The sequence below is a fragment of the Cebus imitator genome, unplaced genomic scaffold, assembly GCF_001604975.1.
Source record: "Cebus imitator isolate Cc_AM_T3 unplaced genomic scaffold, Cebus_imitator-1.0 Scaffold391, whole genome shotgun sequence".
NCBI lineage: Eukaryota > Metazoa > Chordata > Mammalia > Primates > Cebidae > Cebus > Cebus imitator.
In genome coordinates, this window is record NW_016107706.1 from 3,605,116 (window position 1) to 3,627,942 (window position 22,827).

Below are 22,827 nucleotides of genomic sequence, written 5' to 3' on the forward strand. Positions count from 1 at the left end.
CACATGAATAATGGCCTGAATGATCACATGTGTAATATGGAGTTCCACAATCAAAGGAATGCATAAATTTTACACCCTTAGTGTCACTATTGACACCTGTGGCTTCAAAATCTAAGAAATCATGATGATTTGAAGAAGTCAATGCTCCATAGCAGAATTTAAAATAAAAACATAATATGCGATGTATTTTCATTACTTTCACATGCCACTTCTCTTTGATGTGAAGTAATGATGTGGAGACAATTTCTAACATTCTGAAGTCACATAAAGCTATCTAAACCAAATGGAGCCACTGAGCATGATTTTTTCCTTCTCCTATAGACAGAGGGTAATTTGAAAGAAAAGAAAATGAATTGAGGAGAAAATAAAACTAAGATTGAAGGAGTTTGTCAGTGAATACACACACACACACACACACACACACACACACACACACACACGAGAAAAGACATTGTATGACAAGTCAGAAGCTTGAATTTTTATCCTGATTCTACTTTTTTACTCCTGTATTCTTACATTTGAATAAGAAGGAAAAAAGGTAGGAAGGCATTAACAATTATTGAACTTTTATGCACCATTGGGCAATTTCCTGGATGCTTCCTCACTTTATTAACAAAAGAACATTACCTTTTATATAAAAATATTATCACAACTGGGGAAGTAGGGATAACAGTTAACTTCATTGGAAAGAATGAACAAATGTTGAGTTGAGATGGGTATGTAATTCACTGGCTGTGGAGCTCAACATTGAAAGTTTTCTTTCCTCTTATGATCTCAGCAGTCTGTGTGGCATTTTTATTGCCTCATTTTTACCAATTACGTATGAAGGCCCAAGGATATGCAGCTAGTGAGGACAGGAACAGGTCTAGGATCCATGTCTACACAACTCTGAAGCCCAGCTCACTTCCCTTCTCCTCACTGACTCTCCCAGCCATCTGCATGCTAACGTATCTCTGATCTACCCTTATCTGGTCTAGATTTCTTCCATTGAAAGTGAAAGGGCATTTGTGGCTCTCAACATGGTCTACTATAATGATAAAATTAAAATATGTATATGTAACCATGGTCAATGAGGATGAGGTTGAAAGAGAAACAGCAAGAGTTTGCAGGAGCCAAAAATTTTCCTAAGAGGATTCTGGGGCTGCACCTATTCTGGTCCAACACCCACTTTGGAAGAGACATTCGTCTCTTTGGAAGAGAAATGTGATTCTCATCATGTTTGTGGTGAGTTACAAATGGGCTCTCATAGTTGACAAATGTGAACAGGACTTTTCAGGGTGGCCAGCTGCTATAGAGATGTGGGTACCCATAATTCCTATCAGGGATTATTCTACTGGTCTACAGCCTAGTATAGGCCTTTGAAATATGTAGCATGAAAGCGTGGAAGTAGATTTCCTCCCACTGCACACACTATTGCCAAGCCCTCTAAGCTGGTGATTACATACACTGTCACTAACACATTAGAAGTTAGGGCTGCAAACACTATTTATCGAAGAAACTGTCCTTCTTCCATTGTATATTCCTGGCACCTTTTTTTGAAGATCAAGTGACTACAGATGTGTGGTTCTTTTCTGGGCTCTCTATTTTGTTCCATTTGTCTATGACTATTTTTATGCCAATACCATGCTGTCTGGATTACTATCACTTTGTAATATAGTTTGAAATATGGTAGTGTGAAGATGTCTGTAGCGTTTTTCTTTTTGCTTATGATTGCCTTGGCTATTCAGGATTTTTCTGTGGTTTCATATGAATTTTAGAGTTGTGTTTTATACATCTATGAGACAGGACATTTGAAAATTTTGATAGGGATTGCATTGAATCTGTAAATAGCTTTGGGTAATATGGACTTTTAAACACCTTAGTTAGCTTTCAATGCTTTATAGATTTCAAAGCATGTTTTTTTTAATTCACATTTTCTGATCAAGGTTTTTCAGCTTCTGCACTACTGACATTGAGGCCTCATCATTTTCTGTTCCGGGTATGTGTGCAGGGCTGTCCCGTGCATATTTAGCAGCATCCCTGGCCTCTATCAACTAATACCAGCAGCACCCCTTCTCCCACAGCTGTAACAACCATAAATATCTCCAGACATTGCCAAATGTCCCCCTGGGCATAGGGTTGCCAGATAAAATACAGAGGGCTCAGTTAGATTTTAATTTCAGGTGATACATTATTTTTTGTATTAGTATTTCCCAAATATTGCATGAAACAAGTGTGTCCCAAATATTGCCAGTGACCTATTACAAAAATTTGTTGTTTATCTGAAATTAAAATTTAACTGGGTGTTGTATCTCTTTATTTGCTAACGCTTGAGGCAAATTCCTTCAGGTGAAAACCACCAATGTAGAGCTACAGTTGGTTTCAGCCATTTTTTTTTTTTAAGTAGCTGAAACTGGCTTGATGAGGGAAGTCCTTGATCTAAGCCTACAGGGCAAGAATGGTGCAGAGATGAGATCTGAACCCAGGTATCCTGAATATACATTTCCTCTTCCTTCCTTTGCATAGAAGAACTATTTATCTTTATTCCTGAAGGCTTGAAACTGAGAGATAATCAAGATCAAGGTCATTTGACACAGGACTGTACCCAGGGTTGCCAAGAAGTAGAGACTGCATATGCTTTCTCTAACACAATTCTTTGAAGTTAGCTATGGTTTCTCACTTAACAGTGGAAAATTGAGGATCAGGGAGTTTAAACAATGTTACTACACTAACTAGTTAGTAAATGGTAGAGCTGGAATCCTAGTTAGTTACTAGATAAACTAGTTAGTCAATGGTAGAGCTAGAATGGTAGGTCTGACTTAATGCAAACCTGACATTGCATTTCTGGCTGATGTCCTTTACTTATTTATTCTCCCTCTCTTCCATTAACTAGGTTTACCTGAAACCTTCTAGCTAGATTATCTGGTTGTATCAAGATACCAGTTCTTTGATCTATCATAATTTAAAAATCAAAAATAAAAGAATAAACTGATTCAGAATTAAAAAAAAAATACGGTTTCTGACTAAACCAAATCATGAAACTATTTTATTTTCCTTTTGGCTATGGTGCCTCCTAAATGAGGAGTCCATCAAGAGAGACAATGGTTAAGCAAGAGAAATCTGTAAACTATGTAGGAATCTTCTGTAAAATTAAAAATTGATTCTGTTATGCTTTTCTTTTAAAGAAAATATGGGATGTTTTGGTTCTTTGTACATAACAGGAAATTGTGGCTAAGAACTGTGGATAGTTTGGTAGAGAGTCATTAACTCCTATTCATCCTTCAATACCCAACTCAAATACCACATTCTTTATGAAACTTTCACTGGCCTCTTCCTCTTGAGGTAGAGCTATTGTTTCTACACTTGGCTTTCCCTAGTACTTTGTATATGCCTTGGTTCAGGTGTTTTTATGCGTATTCCCAATTATTTACTAGGAAAATCTGTATTTATTAGGCATCTGTGGGGAAAAAAATAAAGAATAAGATGAGTATCTGTGCAAGAAACAAAGTAAAGGTGTTATTGAAAAATAAAATTAGTTCTTTTCTCAACTATTTTTGTATTTCCTTTTCTCTTTCTCCAGTACCTAAGGCCTTTCACATAACTCTGAAGTTACTTGCTGAGCTTTAGTTTCAGAGAATTTTATCAGGAAGGTATATTAAAGCCTTGCAACTGAAACCGTAGTTTATGGTCCAGCATCACTAGCATCATCTGAGACCCTGTTAGGAATGCAGAATCTCAGGGCCTAGCCAGACCTACTAAATCAGGATGTGTATTCCAATAAGGCTTCTGAGTGATTTAAATACTCACTAAATTTTTTAGTTGTCCTGCATTATAGATCAGGAGCCTAGGAAGATAAAATACATAGCATATGTGTTGAAGTCCTTCATTTGGGGCATATGACAAACATCACTAATCCATTACAATAATTTTCTCTCTAAATTGAGGTGCAGCTTTAGAAGCTTCTCTGGGGAGGCACTTTCAATCAATTAGTATGGAAGTTGATTTACCCTTCCAGATCTAGCCAACCCTCTCATTTTACCAATAAACTAAGGCTCAGAGAAGCAAAGTGATTTGGTAGATATCACACTGTTCCTTCACGGCGGAGCTGGAATTAAAATACTAATCTCCAGCCTCATGATCTTATGGTCTTGTCACACCATGCTGGGAAGGTAAGCAGACACAGCTTGAACCAGGGCTTACAAATGACCTCTTTCTCATCATTCCAACGGGAGACCTAGATTACTTGTCACTGTCTTCTCAGTGTGATGTTTTAGAAAGACCTTGATATTTGGAGTTAGAGCATTACAACTTAAACTGCCCTTAAACTTTAGATATCCCTCAATCGTTACAAAATTTTCTATTAAAGGGGAGAAAGGGAGCATATTTTCCAGCGCAGTTGAACTCTAGTATGGGGCCTCCATGTAAAATAACCCATCCCATCTCTCCTTTAGTCCAAGTTCAGTTGAATAAGATGGTCTCCAAGTTTTCCAGGAAATTCAATAATATAATTCACCAGCAACTTTTGAAATGCCATCAAGCAAGCAGAAAGGACCCTTTAAAAACGTGAAGACCCCAAGACCATCTTTCCCTGCCTGTGTTCACCACTCCTTGCTATGCTACATCATTTCCAACCCCGTCTTAGCTTTAAAAAAATTAATGGCATTCATTGTTTATAAATGCCTCTGTTGATCTTTCCTATTTCGGTTCCTGACTACTAGTGGAAAAACTCTCTCTACTTCCCCCGCCCCTCACCGCACTTGGCTTTAAAAATAGCAATTAGAGTGGTTGGCTGAGGGCCTTGTGGTTGGAGTCCACAGCCTTTGCCCTCTGGGTCATTGGTTCACATCCTAATACCATGGCTGGTAGGCTCTTCTTTTCTTTTGTGTGTTTTGCTTAAAGTTTTGGGAGGAGGTATCCTCCTGGATGCTCATTTTCTCACGACCATCTGGGAAACATCTGGACTTGACATCCCTGACCCTGGTATTAATAATATCTGCTATGCTGTCTTATTCTCTTTTCTGAAGTCTGCCGTGTTCAAAATTTCATGTCCTTTCTTCAGAATTGCTCTTCTAGCTCAAGGCTAAAGAATTTGTATTGATACCCAAGTCTCCAGAGAATGAATTGGCCAATTCATGCTCAGCCCCTTTCCCCTATTTCTAGACTGCTTTCCTAGGATTTTGATATGATTAATATCAACCTGTTTTTCACACATAGAGATAGCTTTAATAATAGTGAACAGGTTTTAAGTCTTATAGTCCACAAAGTGCTTTCACATGTATCACTTTATTGTCAGTAAATTCTATGATGTAGGTATTGCTATTTCTAATCTCATTTTAAAGACACTGGGATTGAGAGAAGGTAAATCGGTTGTCTGAGATCACTCGATCTACCAACCCTCTGACTTCTTAGTACCACCCTGCCTCTCTCCTACATCTCGGAGGTCTATATTGTGAGTCTGTTTGTGATGATCCTTACTGATCGCTTACTGATGTTCACCTGTGGTACTGCTGATGCCTATTAGGGACAGTGAACACAGTGTTACTTCCTATGAAGCCAATGAGACAAAGTCCTTACCTTATCTTTGTCAGTCACTGGAGGTTTGAGCAAGTAAAACTGGGCAGCATGATTGTAATTCTTCAGGCAATGAGGTAGTGCAAGCATTCTTGAGGAAAGCAGTAATGGGATGCCAGTTTGCTTCCAGAAGACATTTGGCAGCAATGTGTTAAGTGGACGGGGAGATAGGGATAGAAGGAAACAACGTAATTTAGGAAGTACTTGAAAGAGTTTGTATGAGATGTACTGACGCCTGGACGCGGCTGGGAGCTGTGGGGAAGAGAAGTGGGTGCTGACGGGAGAGAAGCCACAGAAGTAGCCCTGACACTGTGGTCGTGGAAGGGATTTCTGAATAAAAAGGCCAGGTAGCTGAGAGGATGAGGTGCCATCTTGCCCTCGGAGGAGAGAGAACATCAGTGAAGTGGCAGGTTTTAGTGAGGGAGGAGATGCTTTGTCTCACTGTGGGTGTATTTAAGCATCTTGGCATCAAGAAGGCATCTGGGCAGCAAACTTCTGGCAGTCGGTGCAAGAGACTAGACCTCTGGAGAGCAGGAGGCCTGCAGCAGCAGTGCAGGGCCCCTATACAGCAGGAAGCAAGGCAGTAAGGCAGGGAAGAAGCAAGGTGCCTTGAAAGTTGCTAGAACCTGAGCACAACTGCATTTGGGTACTGACTCATTTAAATTTTACAACACACCTATTAGGTAGGTGTCTTTTTCTATATTTTAAAATGAGAAAATAGATACTTAGAAGGTATTCCCTGAAATCTCCTTACAAACAAATATTAGGATAACCTGAGGCAAAGTGAGGTCGTTCTTTCCAGGCAACAGTCAGGCTGGTTTATCATCTCTCATCAGTTTTAATTATATGTGATTCTTTAATTATGTGTGTCTCTTTATGGCATTATAAACGGGGGCATGGTGTCTGGATCTTAGATTGCAAGGGATCTGGTACAAGCTGCAGTGGATGTGAAGCCTTTAAGCCACAATCTTGCTATGACAACAGAAACATACTTCCCTGACTAGAGGCAGGAGTGTGTGTGTGTGTGAGTGTGTGTGTGTGTGTCGCATGTAACACATGTACATGTGTATGTATGGGCCTTCCTATATCTATTTATTGTTATGTTGTTGAGGCAGGGACAGCTTTTGCATTTTCTTACTAAGGTACGGCTAACATGTGATAGAATGATACCTGCTTTGTTTCTGTGGTTGAGCAATCAGACAGTGTTTGATAAGCTATGGAGAAAACACTTGAATAGGATTTAGCCATGTATTTCTCTTCCCTCTATCCTTAATAGTTGGGTCATAATGTAGACACACACACACACACACACACACACACACACCCCTGCCTGTTTCACTGAGTCCCAGACATGTACAAAGGACCATCCTATTTTATAAAACTGGCCCAGTTCTGTCATTTTATGATGTGGTTGCATAACCAAGGGGACCATTGTAAATTAGGTCAGTGGAGCATTCCCTGTTACGGCAGCTGAGTGATAGTGCAGGATGCACATTTTCCAACTGGTCTCTATCTTCTTTGTGTTTATAGCTGCAGATATCCTATTCCTGTGGATTCCTAGCCTTTACACAAAGAAGTAACAGTAAGTCAAAAGGCAGGCGGCCTCTCAGCCTCTCAACTTTGTCATGGGTTGGTCTGAACCTCAGGCAGGAAGGCAGGAATCAGCAATATCACAGGCAGGAAGAGGCTTTCCAGTTTCAAGTATAGAAAACTCTTAAGTGCATCTAGGATTCATTTTTGTGTCTACTTTCTGTCCACCCCCAAGATTCGCCCAAACTCTACCTTAGATAATTTCTCCTCCTTTCCTTCTGTCCTGGGCAATATTTCTATTTCTTCCTAGATGGAACAGGGATAAAATATATGAAGCACAGCTGGTCTCAGAAGAACATAGAAATATATAGTCAGAATATATGTGCTGTGATATTACTAAATAGTATGGATTTGGTGACCTCTAGGGAATGACTAAAAATATAACAAAAGGCCGCCTTAAATGATCAGACATTCTCACCTTTCTGGTCTACTATTTAGGCACTGAAAATATGTTCCTGTGTGTCACTTCCTTCTGCTCAGGTATGATATGAAAATGCTCTTAAAATACAAGTCTCTTTTTAGGGACAGGAAAAAGTTTACTTTCCTGAAAGATCATCTCTACCCAGTGGTTCAAGAAATCACCAAAGCACTTGCAAACATCATGAGCTGTCATTTGAGAGAGAGAGAGTCTCTTTCCTTTGGCTGACTTAAAAAAATTCCTCCTTCCCCAAATTTGATCATTTAAGACTTCAGTCAATTACTATTAATAGTAAGATAAATAGTTTACAGGGAGGAAGGTCTGTATTTTTTTCCTTACACTGATAAGATAGAGGCAGCATCTGACAACTTGGCAAATTTTTATTTTCTGGAATGTTGTATGCCTATAAAGACTTCCTCTTGCTGTTGGTCCCTTTCTCATTCTTAATAGTCATGAGATGTTTAAGGATGGGATGGAGGGAGAAGATAGTGTCCATGTCTTTCTAAGATTAGCATATATGTGTATTAAGGAATACAGATTTAGAGAAATATGTACTAGTATGATGATCAAAGTCATTGAGATGAACTAGGCTCTAGTTCTAAGGAACTGTTGTTCCTTTGACTTCCTGACTTCCACAAACTGGTACCCAAAATGGGGTTCAGATATCCGTTCAGCAGCAATTTGGCTTTAGGACATTCTAGCCTAACCATCTGGAAAGGGGTCTGGGTGGGTTGGCATTGGAAGGCCAGTGAATGCACCAGGAGGCTTGTTGAGCCCAACTTGTCCACCTACAATTGAAGAGTCAGTCATGGAAGGCGGCCCCACAGGCCTTTGGCTTATAGTGGCAAGAGCTCCTCCCTTCTGCCACTTTCTAGGTAATGTCTGTTTCCCTTCCCTTTGCTACCTCTCAGTCTCTCATCGAATTTATGGTGATGTCAGACTTGGTGTTCCCAGGTATGGGTACAGGGGTGCTCACACAGATGACTGAAGTTGTCTGCAATTCTACATTCTTAATTCTCGGTATTTTGCTTCACATATCATAAAAATCATCATAACCAAATTTCTGAGGATAATATTTCTCACTGGTTGAACACTCACTTACTCATTTAACAAATTCATTTTGGCCAGCTATTAGATAGGTGCTGGGCTTAGTGCTAAGGACACTCCAGAGAACACAGCACACCATGGCCTCTGCCCTCTGGAATTTATAGTGTCACATTTGCCATGTGCCAGTCTATGTGATTGCATTACACAATCTGTCTCCTTTACCCCTTTAGACAATGCTATAACGGAAGACATGCCTTAGAAGGTTATACTATATTAAACAAAAGGCAATTATAAACAGAATCTGCTTTCGGTTGGCAATAAAATACAAGAGAATCAGATAGTATGATAAAGGAATCAAAAGAAAAAAATTTTTTAAAATATGCTAATGTGTGGGGTATAGGGAATGAAAAAGTTTCACAATCCAAATCCTTCTCAGAGGCAGTGAAGAACAGACCTGATACTGCAGCTGATTTAATTGCTAACATAAAGCAGCAGTGACCAAGTCTTTAGATTTTATAGACTAGTATAAAAGGCAAGAATGTGCTAGTAGCTTCAGTGAGAGCAAAGCAGACACGGTAACAATGCTAAAGAGTGGAGCTGAGGAAAGCCAGCAGAAAGCCCTGAGTTGAACTCTGCTCACCAATCTGCCCCCACCTACAACAGACTCATTAGCTGAACAAGTGGGATCCATGGCAATTGACTCCCTTATGTATTTGCTACTCATGTTTCCTTCTTGAAAAAATATTACTGAAAATATACTTTGAACAACTGACAAATAGAACAAAGATAAGAGCTTAAGAACAGGGAAGGTAAGTATAGCTAGAAGAGAAGATTTGAAATGTTCCCAACACAAAGAAATGATGAGTGTTTGAAGTGATGGATAGCTTAAATATCCTGATTTGATCATTAAACACTGTGTGCATGTATCAAAATATTGCATGTAATCCATAAATAGGTACAATTATTATGTATCAATGAAAAGGAAAGAAAAGAAGAAAAAGAATTGGGGAGTTACGTAGTAATAGAAGAGAATGGTGGTGAATATTAAAACCAGTTAGAGCTAGAAATATCTAAAAAGATGTATAAATCTTGTTATAAAATTTGAATATATCTCAAGATTTATTCTAAATCAAAAGTTTGAATTATAAAATGCAGAAATAACAATAAAAACCTAGATTGATTTTAAAAATCTGGATTAATTTGCAAATTAAGTAGAAATACTGTTGCTAGGGAGGTGGGAGTTGAGATGAAAAGTTTGGTAAATTTATCTGGAATAATAGAGGAACAAAATATCATATTTATTTTTACTTTTTAATAGTTTAAGAAATATAGAATAAAGACTGTTTTTTTGAAAATCTCAGAGATAATTATTAGTAGATGATCATATTATATATGTAGAAATATAGAATAAAGAATGTTTAAAGAATAGAACATATTATATATATGTAGAAATGTAGAATAAAGAATTTTTTTGAAAATCTCAGAAGTAATTATGAGTAGAAAAACATGTATCTCCCAAAAGATGAGAGGCTATTAAAAAGAAAGAACACATAGAACACATGTGAAACACACACACACACATGATGGAAGGAAACAGGTGACATGAATTAGAAAGCATGTAAGTCCTGTGACAGAAGAAAAGCCAAATATTTCACTCACAACAAGAAATGTAAACCCTCTTCTGTTTGAGAATTAAAAATTCAGGTTGGGCAAAAAAGAAATCTAAAAACGAATTATGTTTATTTTTCAAAGAAGCACTTAGAGAATATGACAAAAAAGTTTGGGTGTAAATGTAGATAAAGGCCTAACAAGCAAACATAAAAAAACTAAGGTGGAAATATCATGATTAAAGCTGAATAAATGACAGAAGCTTTAAACAGGATAGGATGCCACTGGCTGGGTACAGCGGCTCACACCTGTAATCTCAGAACTTTGGAAGGCTGTTGGCATGCGGATCACCTGAGTTCAGCAGTTCGAGACCAGCCTGGCCAACATGGTGAAACCCCATCTGTACTAAAAATACAAAAATTAGCCAGGTGTGGGGGCAGGCATTTGTAATCCCAGCTGCTTGTGAGGCTGAGGCAGGAGAATTGCTTGAACCTGGCAGGTAGAGGTTGTAGTGAGCCGAGATTGTGACACTGCACTCCAGCCTGGACAACAGAGTAACGCTCTGAATAGGATGCCATTTTATTTGGGTATGGGTATAATTCACAATGAAAATATCCCTGTTATGACATTGTGCACTGAGTATCTTTGCATTAAAATATGTAACACAAAGGAGAAATGAGAAGAAAGATGACAGATGAGGGAAAATAGTCTCTGTGTCAGGCTGCCTTCTGGGCTGGATGGAGCCTTCATATACTTGGGAGTGACTTTTAGAAAAATTAGAAAATTTTCCATGTTGTTCTTCTATTTTTGTTTAAATTTGCTTCTATTTCTGTTGCTTTTATTTCAAGGCAGACTATTTTTCCCCCCATTCACTAATGACTGTTTTAAAAATACTGATTGTGTGCCAGGTATATGCTGTGTAGCTGCAGTGGGAATAGGTACATAAATTAGAACTTTATGTGCCTTTAAGAAGCTTAACAAAGTCTACACTGTCAACAACATGGAAATTCAGAGAAAATAAATGATCACCATAGAACTAGGAAAAGCGTTTTAATTGAGTCTTGATAGATGTAGAACTGGATTGATGGGGAGAGAGAGTAGGAAGGAACAGCATTCAGATGTTCCAGAAGGAAGAGCCAAATGCTGGGGCACTGAAAATGGGCCCAGAAAATGGTATTAGGACCTTCCACGGCGAAGTGAGTGTCTGTGGGAGAGCAGTGGGGAACTGATAACAAGAGCAGCCCCCCTCACTTCCTCTTGTCCTGTCTTCCCTTTTGACAGCAGTGCAAGATTTTTTAAGATGACACGCAATGGTCCAGAGCACAACAGTATCCCCTAACAAGTGTCACTTCCATTTCTGTGTGAGACTCTAGGATACGTCCTTCCTTGGAGCTACCAGCATCAATTTTTGCTCAATCTTTGCTGAAAGGATTGTGGTTTACTTTTTCATTTAAGTAATTTTCAATGAGAGATTTCTTAAAATACACAGTACTTGGCAGCAGGCATAAAATTTCAGGAGATTAATAGCAGATACTAGCTTAAAAGTATGTTGCGCTTTTTTATTTTATAGGTGCTGTGTACAAGCCATACGTTCATGTGTGTCATTTATACTTAATAGTCTCTGTGAGAACATTGGATGGACCTTATATTGAAGTCTTAACAAGTCTTTAATGAATTTGCCCTTGCGTGCATGGGAAATTCTCTCTGAATTATGTATGTTAAAGAGATACATGCCAGATTGTGTTCAATAGCAGCCAAATGGAATTACAGAAAAGTAGCTGTTGATAGGGAACGCCTTAGTTACAATCTATTTGCCCCACTGCCTCCGTTCTCCACTGACAACCCCTGGGTGGTTTTCAGGATGGCAGGACTTCAAAATGCTAATGTGCGCTATGGATATCCAAAGGGAGTAGGCTAGACAGCATTTTCCAAGCACATATTTTATCCCCTCCTCAAATCCACAGGGCTTACATCTTCTTTCTTTATTTTTTTTTAAGAGATGAAGTCTCACTCTGTTGCCCAGGCTGGAGTGCAGTGGTGTGATCATAGCTCATCATAGCCTTGAACTCCTGGGCTCAAGTGATCCTTCTGCCTTTGCCTCCTGATTAGCTGAGGCTACAGGTGTGTGCTACCATGCCTGGCCAACTTTATCCTATTTAATTTTGTTTATTTATTTATTTTTTTAAGAGACTGGGTTGGGAGTGGGGGTGGTTCACTGTCTTAAGCTCCTAGCCTCAAGCTCACCTCCCAGCTCACCCTTCCCAGTAGCTGAGATTACAGGTGCAAGCCACTGTGTCCAGTGGAGCCTACTTCTGAAACTGCTTTAAGAAACTCCTTTTTTTAATGTCTTGAACTCTGCCTCACAGTATCATCTGTCATTTTGTACTTGGGACTCTGAGTGAGTTTAAATGCTCTTCCAGATGAGATCTTTTCAACTATTTTAAGATAATAGTTTTCAAAGTCGTTTCCAAGCCAAACATTGCCACCTCCTGCAAACATTCCTTATCTGCTAGGTCATCATCTCCTTACCATGACTATGTTCCAGCTTTACTTATTTTCACTTAAAATTCTGTGATCAGGCTGGGTGTGGTGGCTCATGCCTGTAATCCCAGCACTTTGGGAGGCCAAGGTGGGCAGATCATTTGAGGTCAGAAGTCCGAGACTAGCCTTGCCAACATGGCGAAACCCCATCTCTATTGAAAACCCAAAAATTAACTGGGCGCAGTGACACCTGCCTGCAATCCCAGCTACTTGGGAGGCTGAGGCAGGAGAATCGCTTGAACCCGGGAGGCAGAGGTTGTGGTGGGCCAAGATCATGCCACTGCACTCCAGCCTGGGTGACAGAGCGAGACTCCATCTCCAAAATAAATGAATAATAAATCAATAAAATAAAGCAAAATAAAATTCTGTGACCATAATCAACAGGATTCTCTCAAGCGGGCCAAATGTGCAAAGAAGAGAAAGGAGCTATTTGCCTCTGTTTGATCAGACATTAAACCGCACTTTTGTCCTCTAGTACTAAAGTGGCAGCTAAGTTCTGGACAGCAGAGATCAATAATTGCACTGGACAAACCACTGAGTTCAATATGGAAGCCTCCTATGGCGCAAAGGAGAATATCTATGTGAAACATTAAAAAATAAGAGTTTTAGACAGCATTTGTATTTTATTATTTACAAACTGTACAGCTCCTAGAACAACTTCAATTAAATGATGGACAGAACCTCAGAGATCCAATTCCATTCTAAGAATACACAGAGTTGGCATTTACTTTTCAATATTCTCCTTGATCTTTGTTTGGTCTTTCTCGCCAAGAGACAGCTTCATTGATGAGCAAACACTGCTTTGTCTTTTTAGTTCAATGTCTTTATGTATATGTGCATGTGTGTGGTGTGTTTACATATATATTTTTTTCCATTCAAGGTTTGGTTAATGGCTAATGGCTTTATTGGGCAATGGGAAGAGGTCAGAATAGATCAGAAAACAACCTAATGGTCAGACAACAGCACAGCAGGAAGGTCTTGGACTCAGTGTAATGTAGTATTTTCTCATGTTATATCACTCATTATAATGGCAATATAATGTTTTAGGTACAGCAATTGCAAGGTTCTTCTGCATTTAAAATTTATTCCTAGTGGAGAGTGCTTTGTACTTCATCTTGTAGCATTAAGTATGTTTGCAGATATAGTAGACCCTTGTCCATATCTTATTTACCATTGCAATGCTGTGAGTGTTGGCAGCCAATGACTCACAAATGCCAATGCCCCCGCCCCCCACCATTTTTTTTTTCCTAGGGAGCTATCCTTGGCCAAATGGGATGCTCCTTGTCTGAAATGCAATACTCTCACTACTTCCTGGGGGCAGGCATGGCCAATGACTGAGGGACAGAAATGTACAAAGGCTAGTCCTTTGCCTGAAGGTGGGACCACTCAGTGGAATCAGTCTGAAGTGGACTCCAGTTGAGACCACAACCTTGCTTAGCTACTTCCCCTGCCTCTCCTGCTTCTGTGCCTCTCCTCCTGAGGGCACTCCCCACAGCAAATCCCTTTCATAAGACAGCCTATCTCAGGCCCTGCTTCTAGGGATGCTTTCCTAAGACATTGCCATTATTATTTTCCCCAGTAGATGCCAGTTATGAAAGTGAATGATTCATTGTGCAGCAACTGTGTAAAGAAACTTGAAATTTTAGGCAATGCAATCCATTTTTCTAAATATCTGCTTAGAAAATATGACTCCATTTAACATGCTGTGTCTTCTAAGTGTGCTTCATTAAAAACATTTAGTTAATTTAAAAATAGTTTGGAAGCAAGGTATCTGGCAATAAACAGAATGGAGTCCCTTAGAAATATCTCCTTATTTGATGAAGTAGACTCATGTATTGAGTTAGTTATATTAATAGTACATGTTGACTTGTTGAAGTCTTTGAAATTTCAATGAGATGCAGATTATCACACAGATTCAATGCTCTCCTCAAATGAGTCATTGTAGGCAGTTAATTCAATGTAAGATAGAATGCCGCAGACGGAATACATTTAGGTCATACACAGTGAAGCTGAGTTCTCCCACCCCTGACTCTCATTGTCAAGACCTGAGTGAATCTGCTTGGTGGAGGAAATATGTTCCTCTAGCCAAGTACAAGTGACAGCTCAGAATTCTTTTAGACTAAGACTCAGTATTGAGTCCCACTGACTCAAAGGCAGGGACATTCAGCATTGGAGCTGACAGGCACACCTAACTGCCTGTTTCTATCATGTCTCCATAAAAAGCTGTGTTGTTCATCTTGGGCTTGCATAGGGGACCAAAGTTTCTGGGAAGGGATAGCCTAAGAGGTGATCATAAAGGATAGCAGTGTGTTGAACGCAAGGTTAGGTAAACTGGAGGGCATGCCACGGTGCCTGCTTAACACAACAGGTCTGGGAGTCTGGTAAGTAGCAGTTTCAGGTGTCAAGTCCAAGGGCAAGGGCCTAGCTGTCAGTAAGAAGCCAAGGAAATTAGAAATGGATGGCCAGTGATTGAGGCTGGGGTCCTGGTCTACTTTTATTGATCAGGGATCTTATGGCAAAGGTGTGACCTTTCCACCTTCAAGGTACAGGTGTCAGGAAGGTACAAATGTGAGTCCTTGTAAACTGAACTGTAAGTGTCCATTGAGGATGTCAGGCTCATTTTATTATTTATTTATTTTTTGGAGACAGAGTCTCACTCTGTCACCCAGGCTGGAGTGCAGTGGCTTGCTCTTGGCTCACTGCAACCTCCGCCTCCCAGGTTCAAGCAATTCTTCTGCCTCAGTCTCCCAAGTAGCTGCGATTACAGGTGGATGCCACCATGCCTGGCTAATTTTTGTATTTTTAAGTAGAGACAGCGTTTCACCATGTTCTTCAGTCTGGTCTCCAACCCCCGACCTCATGATCTGCCCACCTCAGGCTCCCAAAGTGCTGGGATTACAGGCGTGAGCCACCGTGCCCGGCTTCATTTTATTTTTAAAGAAGTATCCATCAGCTGGAAAGTGCACAAATGAGGTTGATTCTTCTTGATTATCATTATACAACCTTTGGTTCCCAGTTGAAAGGAAAAAAAAACAACCCAGTCTTAATATCTTTTCTGAGATGTTATTCTAAGGCAATAATAGCAGGTAATCTTTCCCTAAAATCTAGAATACGAGGACAACCTGGCTTGGGGGAAACAAATCTTTAGGTAATCTATGCGGAGACAGAAAGCTCTGTCGGAAGTGTCAAGAAAGATAAAGAGGCAGATCAATTGTGCTCCATTATCAGATAATTAAAACACCTCTGTATTGTTTTAGGAAGTTAGCGCATGCACCAGCCCCTACTTCATCTCCATTTCTCTTCCTCTTCTCACCTCCTTCCTCCTGTCTTTTCTCTCTCCCCCTTCCCCTTCTCCTCCACATTCCCTTTCTAAACCCCTTTGTTCTTTCCTAGAAGGAGCCTAATATTTGGTTTATTTTGTTTCTATCCTTGAAAACAGCAGTGAGATTTGTTGATGCTTTTTTTCTTTCTTTATAAAGATAAAATGACAGCTGCAATGTAAATTTATTTCTGACAAGAGAAAGGCACAGTGCAATTCTCTTTAGCACAGGACAATTTTTTTTTTGGTGATATTCAAATTAGAGTCTTTCAAAATTGTTGTTATACTTAAGGTGTACCTAGATTCCTCTTTAGGGTGATGACTATGACATTCCTCAGAGGTGAACTCATTTCCGTTACTCATTTTGGAAAACACATCCTCTGTCTTTTCACACTCATCACAATGAGATCTAAAATAGAGGCTCATCATCACCTATTTAAGGGTTATTTATGAATAATGCTGCCTTGAAAAGGCCTGGTAGAAATTTCTGTGGAAACTGAAAGTGACACATCAGATTCAGAAGCCATGCAGGCACAGAAGCTAAGTTAGAGGCCGAAGTGTCTAAGTATTCTGAGCATGAGACGTGAGGAGACCCTCCCACTGCCCCCGCCCCAGCCACCCCAAGCTGACAGTCAGATGCTAGGCATTGCTTCCATATGGAGACATGAAATGGAAGAGTGGGAGCTCCAAGACTTAGCAGACTCTACAAGACAAAAAAAGATCAGTAATCCCAGAGAGCATTCTAAATGGCTAAGGGACGTCAGACAAGGGCAGCTGCCGTGTCTGATGCCGGGACAGTCTTGCTCCCAGATGTAAATAGAGCGCCCCGTATAAACCTGGATTTTTTTTTTTTTTGGTACAACCCTGACTTGTTTGTTACATTTTTTTCTATGAAATATGTGAATGGCAAGGAATTGATCTAGACTAAAGAGAAATAAAATAATAAATGGTAGATGAGATACTAAGCCCATTCTCCACCCTTCCCTGTATCCAAGCCCGTTGCCAGGTGGCTGGCAGTCCTTGCTACTAGAGATGGCAGGTGGCGGCTTTGGGGTTGCCCCTGCCTTGACCATGGCTTTCACCACATAATTTAATTCGGCTAAGGAAATGCCAGTAGAAGTCACAGTATGCCGCCTGCAGCCCAAGGCCTTAAGAGGCTTTGCATGCTGCCAGTTGTCCTTGCCATGAGAAGAGCCTGATGTGGCCAGCACACTGGTTGAAGGAGAGGGCAGGGGATGAGTAGAGAGAAGATGGACTAGTGAAGCGGAGTCTGGATCAGCCGAACCCCAACTGACCTGAAGATGCCTGAGTGAGAGTACAACATGGCCATTTTTAAAGAACTTGTAAACTTTTCAGCACTTTAAAACTACTTTTTAGAGTGGCTTTTAGGCGACTTTCTGATGGAAATCTTTGACTGTACAAGCACTCTTCCCAAATGTGGCCCATTTAAAAGAACATGAATCGTAGTGACTAGAAAATGAGAACGTGAGTAGATAAAGGTTTTCTGAAAATGAGAACAGGCCTTGTGTGTATGATTGTCAGAAGGGTTAATATTGCCCCCCATTTTGAATATCCTACCCCCTAAGTGAGCCTTGGCAAAGGGTGAGGAGAACTGAAGAACCTTGACTTTCAGGCCACATTGGATGTCACTGATATGTCCATGCACATATGACAGACACTGGCTTTTTTTGGGAAGCAACAAGCATTCCAAGTCTCACTTGCTGCCCATATGTGGTGACAGGCTGATGCAGGTGTTCAAAGACACAGACCTCAGCTCTCAATGCAAGAGCACGCTAAAGGGCTCCAGGGATCTGCGGGGGATCAGCTGAAGTCTTGATTACAACTATATCACAACGCAGCTTCTCCCACACCCAGTGCTGCTTCCCTTACCTTCTCACAAATATTGTTCCCCAAAGCACTCCTGACCGATCTTCCTGTATGTAAATCTCTGAGCCCTAGCATCCCATGGCACACCACTCTCGCTCAGCTTTCTGGGGCTGCTAGGATCTGGAGAAGGGGGTGGCAGGCCTTACCCACTATCATGTGGTTGCAGACATCACAGAAAGTGGGCTTCTTGAAGATGTGTTCCTGGAAGGCATGAGCCTTGTCACCTGGATGCAGACCCCCTCTGGCGGGTGTGGACGTCAGGCTTCCTGGAGCAGGGAGTGGGCTGGAGCTGGGGCTGACCTCAGCCACCATGTGGGCCTGCAGTTTCATGTCTTCGCTATTGGTTCGCTGGAAGAAGTTGTCAGCACTTTTGCTTCGTAAACTCTTGGTCTTGAAAGAAAGCGATCGTTTTAGTTTCTGGAGCTGCAATGCAATGACAGAACAGTCTTTTTTACGATCAATGGATCAAGCAGACCCAGGCTGTGGGGGTGAGGTCTGCTGTGTGCACTTGCGCAGTCCCCACTGACACCCTCAGCCTCTGAGGAGGCTCATAAATGTCCCTGTGTGGGTGGGGTGATGGCAGTGCCTAGTAAAGAGGGAATTTCCCCCGCCCCTGCCACCAAGCCAGATGAGCAGAAAGAGGTCCCATTTTGCCTTTGCTTCTGCCCCCTGCTCCTCCTCCCCTGCCTCCTTAAAGTCTTACCAGTGCACTGTCGAAATGTTCCACCACATTGGGTTTTGGCATAATTTGCCTTTTGAATTAGAATCATTGGAAATATTAAGTATACAAACTCATGGGCTCAAAGACTAGATGTGTAAAGCTGGCCTTTCTCTCTTATGATCACTTAGCAGACACTTGTCACTGCACACAGCAAAGCAGAAGAGGCCATTTTCTGACTCAAAATTAATCTCGCTAAACTATCCGCAGAACACAAACCAGGAACTCTCAAGTCTGCTTGGGTCTGAAGCATTTGGATAAGTAACCTCTGTGTGTGTGTGTGTGTGTGTGTGTGTGTTTAGGACATAGGACACATTGAATTATCCCTTTGACTTTCTCTGCTCCTCCTGCTGCCCTCCTTGTTGTTTTTGGCCATGATAAACTAGACCATTTCTCCTTTGCCTCTGGGACTTGTGAAAAGGCCCCAAAACAGGTGTGGAAAAGCACAAGCTTCTGACAGGTCTGGGTTTGAGTTTAATCAGCCTCTCTAATCTACTGTTCCTGTGAAAGCTAGAGGAATCTTTTGGAAACACAGATACGGACATGCGAGCCTCCTGGTTAAAATCCCTCAAGAAGTTTCCTTTGTTCTTAAAGAAAAGTTCCCTGTCATGGGCTCCAGGAACTGCAAGAATCTGGACCCCGATACCAGCTTGGACACGGTGGACCTTGCTCCGCCCATCCCCACAGTAGCCTTTTACAAGTCTCTCCTGTTTACTCTGCTTTCCCATCACTGGCCCTTAGTACATAGTTTTTTTTTTTTTTTTTTCACTCAGCAACAGGTCACTTCATTTTTACGGTGGTTTCTTTTTGTAATTGAATATCCATGGTAGTTCTTTCTGTTGCCATGAATAAACATGTATGGCCCAAAGCTGCAGAAAAAAGATGCTCAGATATCAAACTGAAAAGCTTCTGCACAGCAAAGGAAGCTGGAAGGAGCTGTCAGCATGTTTGCTCTATAAACTCTTGGTCTTGAAAGAGAGTGATCGTTTTAGTTTCTGGAGCTGCAATGCAATGACAGAACAGTCTCTCTTGTGATCAATAGATCATGCAGACCCAGGCTGTGGGGGTGAGGTCTGCTGTGTACACGGCACATTCCCCACTGACACAGGGTGAAGAGACAACCTATAGATTGGGAAAAAGTATTAGCACAATATTCATCAGACAGGGAATTAATATCTAGAATATACAAGAAACTCAAGCATCTCAGTGACAAAAAAAAATCTCCAAACACTCCAATTTAAAAATGAGAAAATGATCTGAACACACGTTTCTCAAAAGAAGACATACAGATGGCTGAAAAATACATTTAAAAAGTTCAAAACCACTAATCATCAGGGAAATGCAAACCAAAGCCACAGTGAAGCATCATCTCACCGCAGTTTCAATGGCTCCTATGAAAAAGATAAAAATAACAAATGCAGAGAAAAAGGAACTCAGAGAACTGTTTGTGGGAATGTAAACTAGTACAACCACTATGAAGGACAGTATGGGGGTTCCTCAAAAAACTACAAATAGAATTACCCTATGATTCAGCAATCCCACAGCTGGGAATTTATCTAAAGGAAAGGGAATCAGACATCTGCACTCCCATGTTAATTGTAGCACTATTCACAATAGCCAAGATGTGGAGTCAACCTGTGTCCAACAACACGATAAATGGTTAAAGGAAGTATGGTATGTATACATGATGAAATACTATTCAGCCATGAAAAAGAATGAAACTCTGTCATTTGTGGCAACATGGATGGAGCTGGAGAATATTATGTTAAATAAAATAAGCCAGGAAAAGAAAGTTAAATGCTGCTTCTTCTCACCCATATGTGGAGGCTAAAGAAAGTTGATCTTGTAGAAGTTAAAAGTAGAACAGAGGATAGTAGAGACTGGGAAGGGCAGGGGGAAGGGAGGATTGGGAGAGATTTTTTACAAACAAAATGAAGCTAGATAGGAGGAATAAGTTCTAGTGCTCTATAGCACTGTAGGATGTCTGTAGTTATCAATAATATATTATATAGCTTCAAATAGCTAGGAGGAGGATACTTTTGAATGTTCCCAACTCAAAAAACTGATAACTCTTTGATGTGACGGATATGCTAATTACCCTGATATGATTACTATACGTTATATGTATTGCAAAATCACTATGTACCTCATAAATATGTATAACTATTATATGATCAATTAAAAATAAAATTATAAAAGTAATTAAAAAATAGAAACAAAAGATACTCCGTACTCTTTGTCTAATAAGGATCTCCATAAGTCTGGTTAGACTCCTTTTACACAATATATCGGACAAGTTTACAAGGCCTTGCCAAGCCCAACCACCTGTGCCTGAACCCCCTAAGTTCCACCTCAGAAGTCCAGGAAGATAGGGTGCTCATTAGTGTTTGGGGTAGCCTACTAAAAGGCTGCAGTTCTCTTCCCTTTCCCTTATCCATGCACTTGGCAATGTGAATTTGCATCTCAGTCTATCAAAAGTGGAGCCTAGTTTCCTACTCCTTGAATCTTGTTGGTTTCTGAAATTTGACCAATAGAAGGTAGCAGAAGCAATTTTAAGGGAGTTCCAAGCCCAGGCCTTAAGACGCCTTGCATGCTTCTGTCCGCCCCCACAAAAACTGCCAAACGGCCCAGTGTAGCCTGAAGGATTATGAAAGACACATGGTCCAGTCAGTTCCTTGCCACTCTAGGATAAAGCCCAGAAGCAGAGCCACCCTGCTGCCCTGCAGGCATAAGGGTGCCTAGATGGGACCAGAAGCAGTGTCCAGCAGAGTCCTTTTCAAATTGTGAACCCACACACTCTTCAATTAAAAAGATGACTGATGTTCTAAGTCATTAAATTAGGTAGCTATTGTGTGTACACAGCAATAGATGACCAGTACAATGCTGTTCTCCCCACCCTCCTGAATGTGGTGGGATTGTACTTTTTTGCCCACCTGAAGTCAGGTGTGATTGTGTAAAGCCAGCTCTCCACTTCAGGGAGCCATACAAAATAGAGGCCCTGCAAAACCTTCTGAAAAGCCCCACTAGGGCTGCCAATAGGACATCATCAGCTAGAAAAGGCTAGCCAGAGACACTGCAACAACCTGCAGAAACATCAGAAACAGTGGGCCCAGACTCTTGTCCCCTTCCCTTCAGCTCAAAGTAACAGATGAGTCAGAGCTGCCAAAGAAGGAGGAAGAGGGTGGTCTCCCTGAGTTACTGTGCAGTTGCATGTTGCTGAGGCATAAGCTAGTGTATCCTCATGGATACAGGGCAGCGAGTTTTGCATCCTTGGGGGCATAGCACTGACTTTGAAGAGGACATTCTATCTCTGAAAAAGTTAAGTGAGAGGGGCTATGAGACGTTCATTGAGATGGAGCCCCTTCGAGTGAGGACCTGTATGCAGCAAAGGAGCTGAACAGACCCTCTTCACTTCAAGTCCTTCAGGCTATAAACTGGACTGGTGCTGGAGGAAGGGAGGCTTACAAGGAGGTGAAACTGAGCTTTTATTTTAGAAGGACATTTAGTACCCTAAAGTGAACAGGAAGGTGAGGAACCTGCCAAGGTTTTGTCATGGGATGTGCAGCCAAGGGAGAGGCTTATCAAAGTAAACATCATCACACAGGAAAATAAAAATCGTTTTCTGTTTGTTGCCTACTGAATTCAGATGACCCAATAAATTGACTACTCATATCTCAAAATCAGAATAGCACTCACCCTGTTGTGAGGGTCGCAGAGGATAATGTGTGGGAGAGCCCTCTGAGAACTCCACAGGGTATAAGTGGATGGAGGATGATGCGGGGTGTGCAAAACAGGGGAAGCAAGAAGCTGGGAATGTGGAGCTGAGCTAAGTGCTTCACCAGGTGAAGCAACCTCCCAACCATTTGGTGAAGATGCCATTTTACTTCTGGAGAAATGGAGCTGAGGGTGGTTAAGCAACCTGCCTAAGGTCACACAGCTTCTGTGAATGAAGACCAGGGCTCCAACTCAATCTGCCTTACTCCGATCCCCATGCTCTTTCTACTGCTGGTGAGTGTTCAGGGGATGGATGGAGGAGCGTTGCCCCCCACCTCCAGGGGGATGACAACTACTTCTGGCCGTCAGTGAGGATGTGGAGTAGGAATGCAAATCTGCTTTTTGGGGAGCTATTTCTTTTATATATTTCAAATT

General features: G+C 41.0%; 1 protein-coding gene across 1 annotated transcript in view; it reads right to left on the minus strand.

Moving 5' to 3' along the window:
* The window catches only part of STAC (SH3 and cysteine rich domain), a 160,584-nt gene that overhangs the window by 70,849 nt on the left and 66,908 nt on the right, over positions 1–22,827 (minus strand). The window contains exon 2 of the mRNA XM_017508491.1: positions 18,107–18,383. Within this exon, the coding sequence (XP_017363980.1) occupies positions 18,107–18,383 (277 nt within the window). The remainder of the gene's footprint in view (positions 1–18,106; positions 18,384–22,827) is intronic.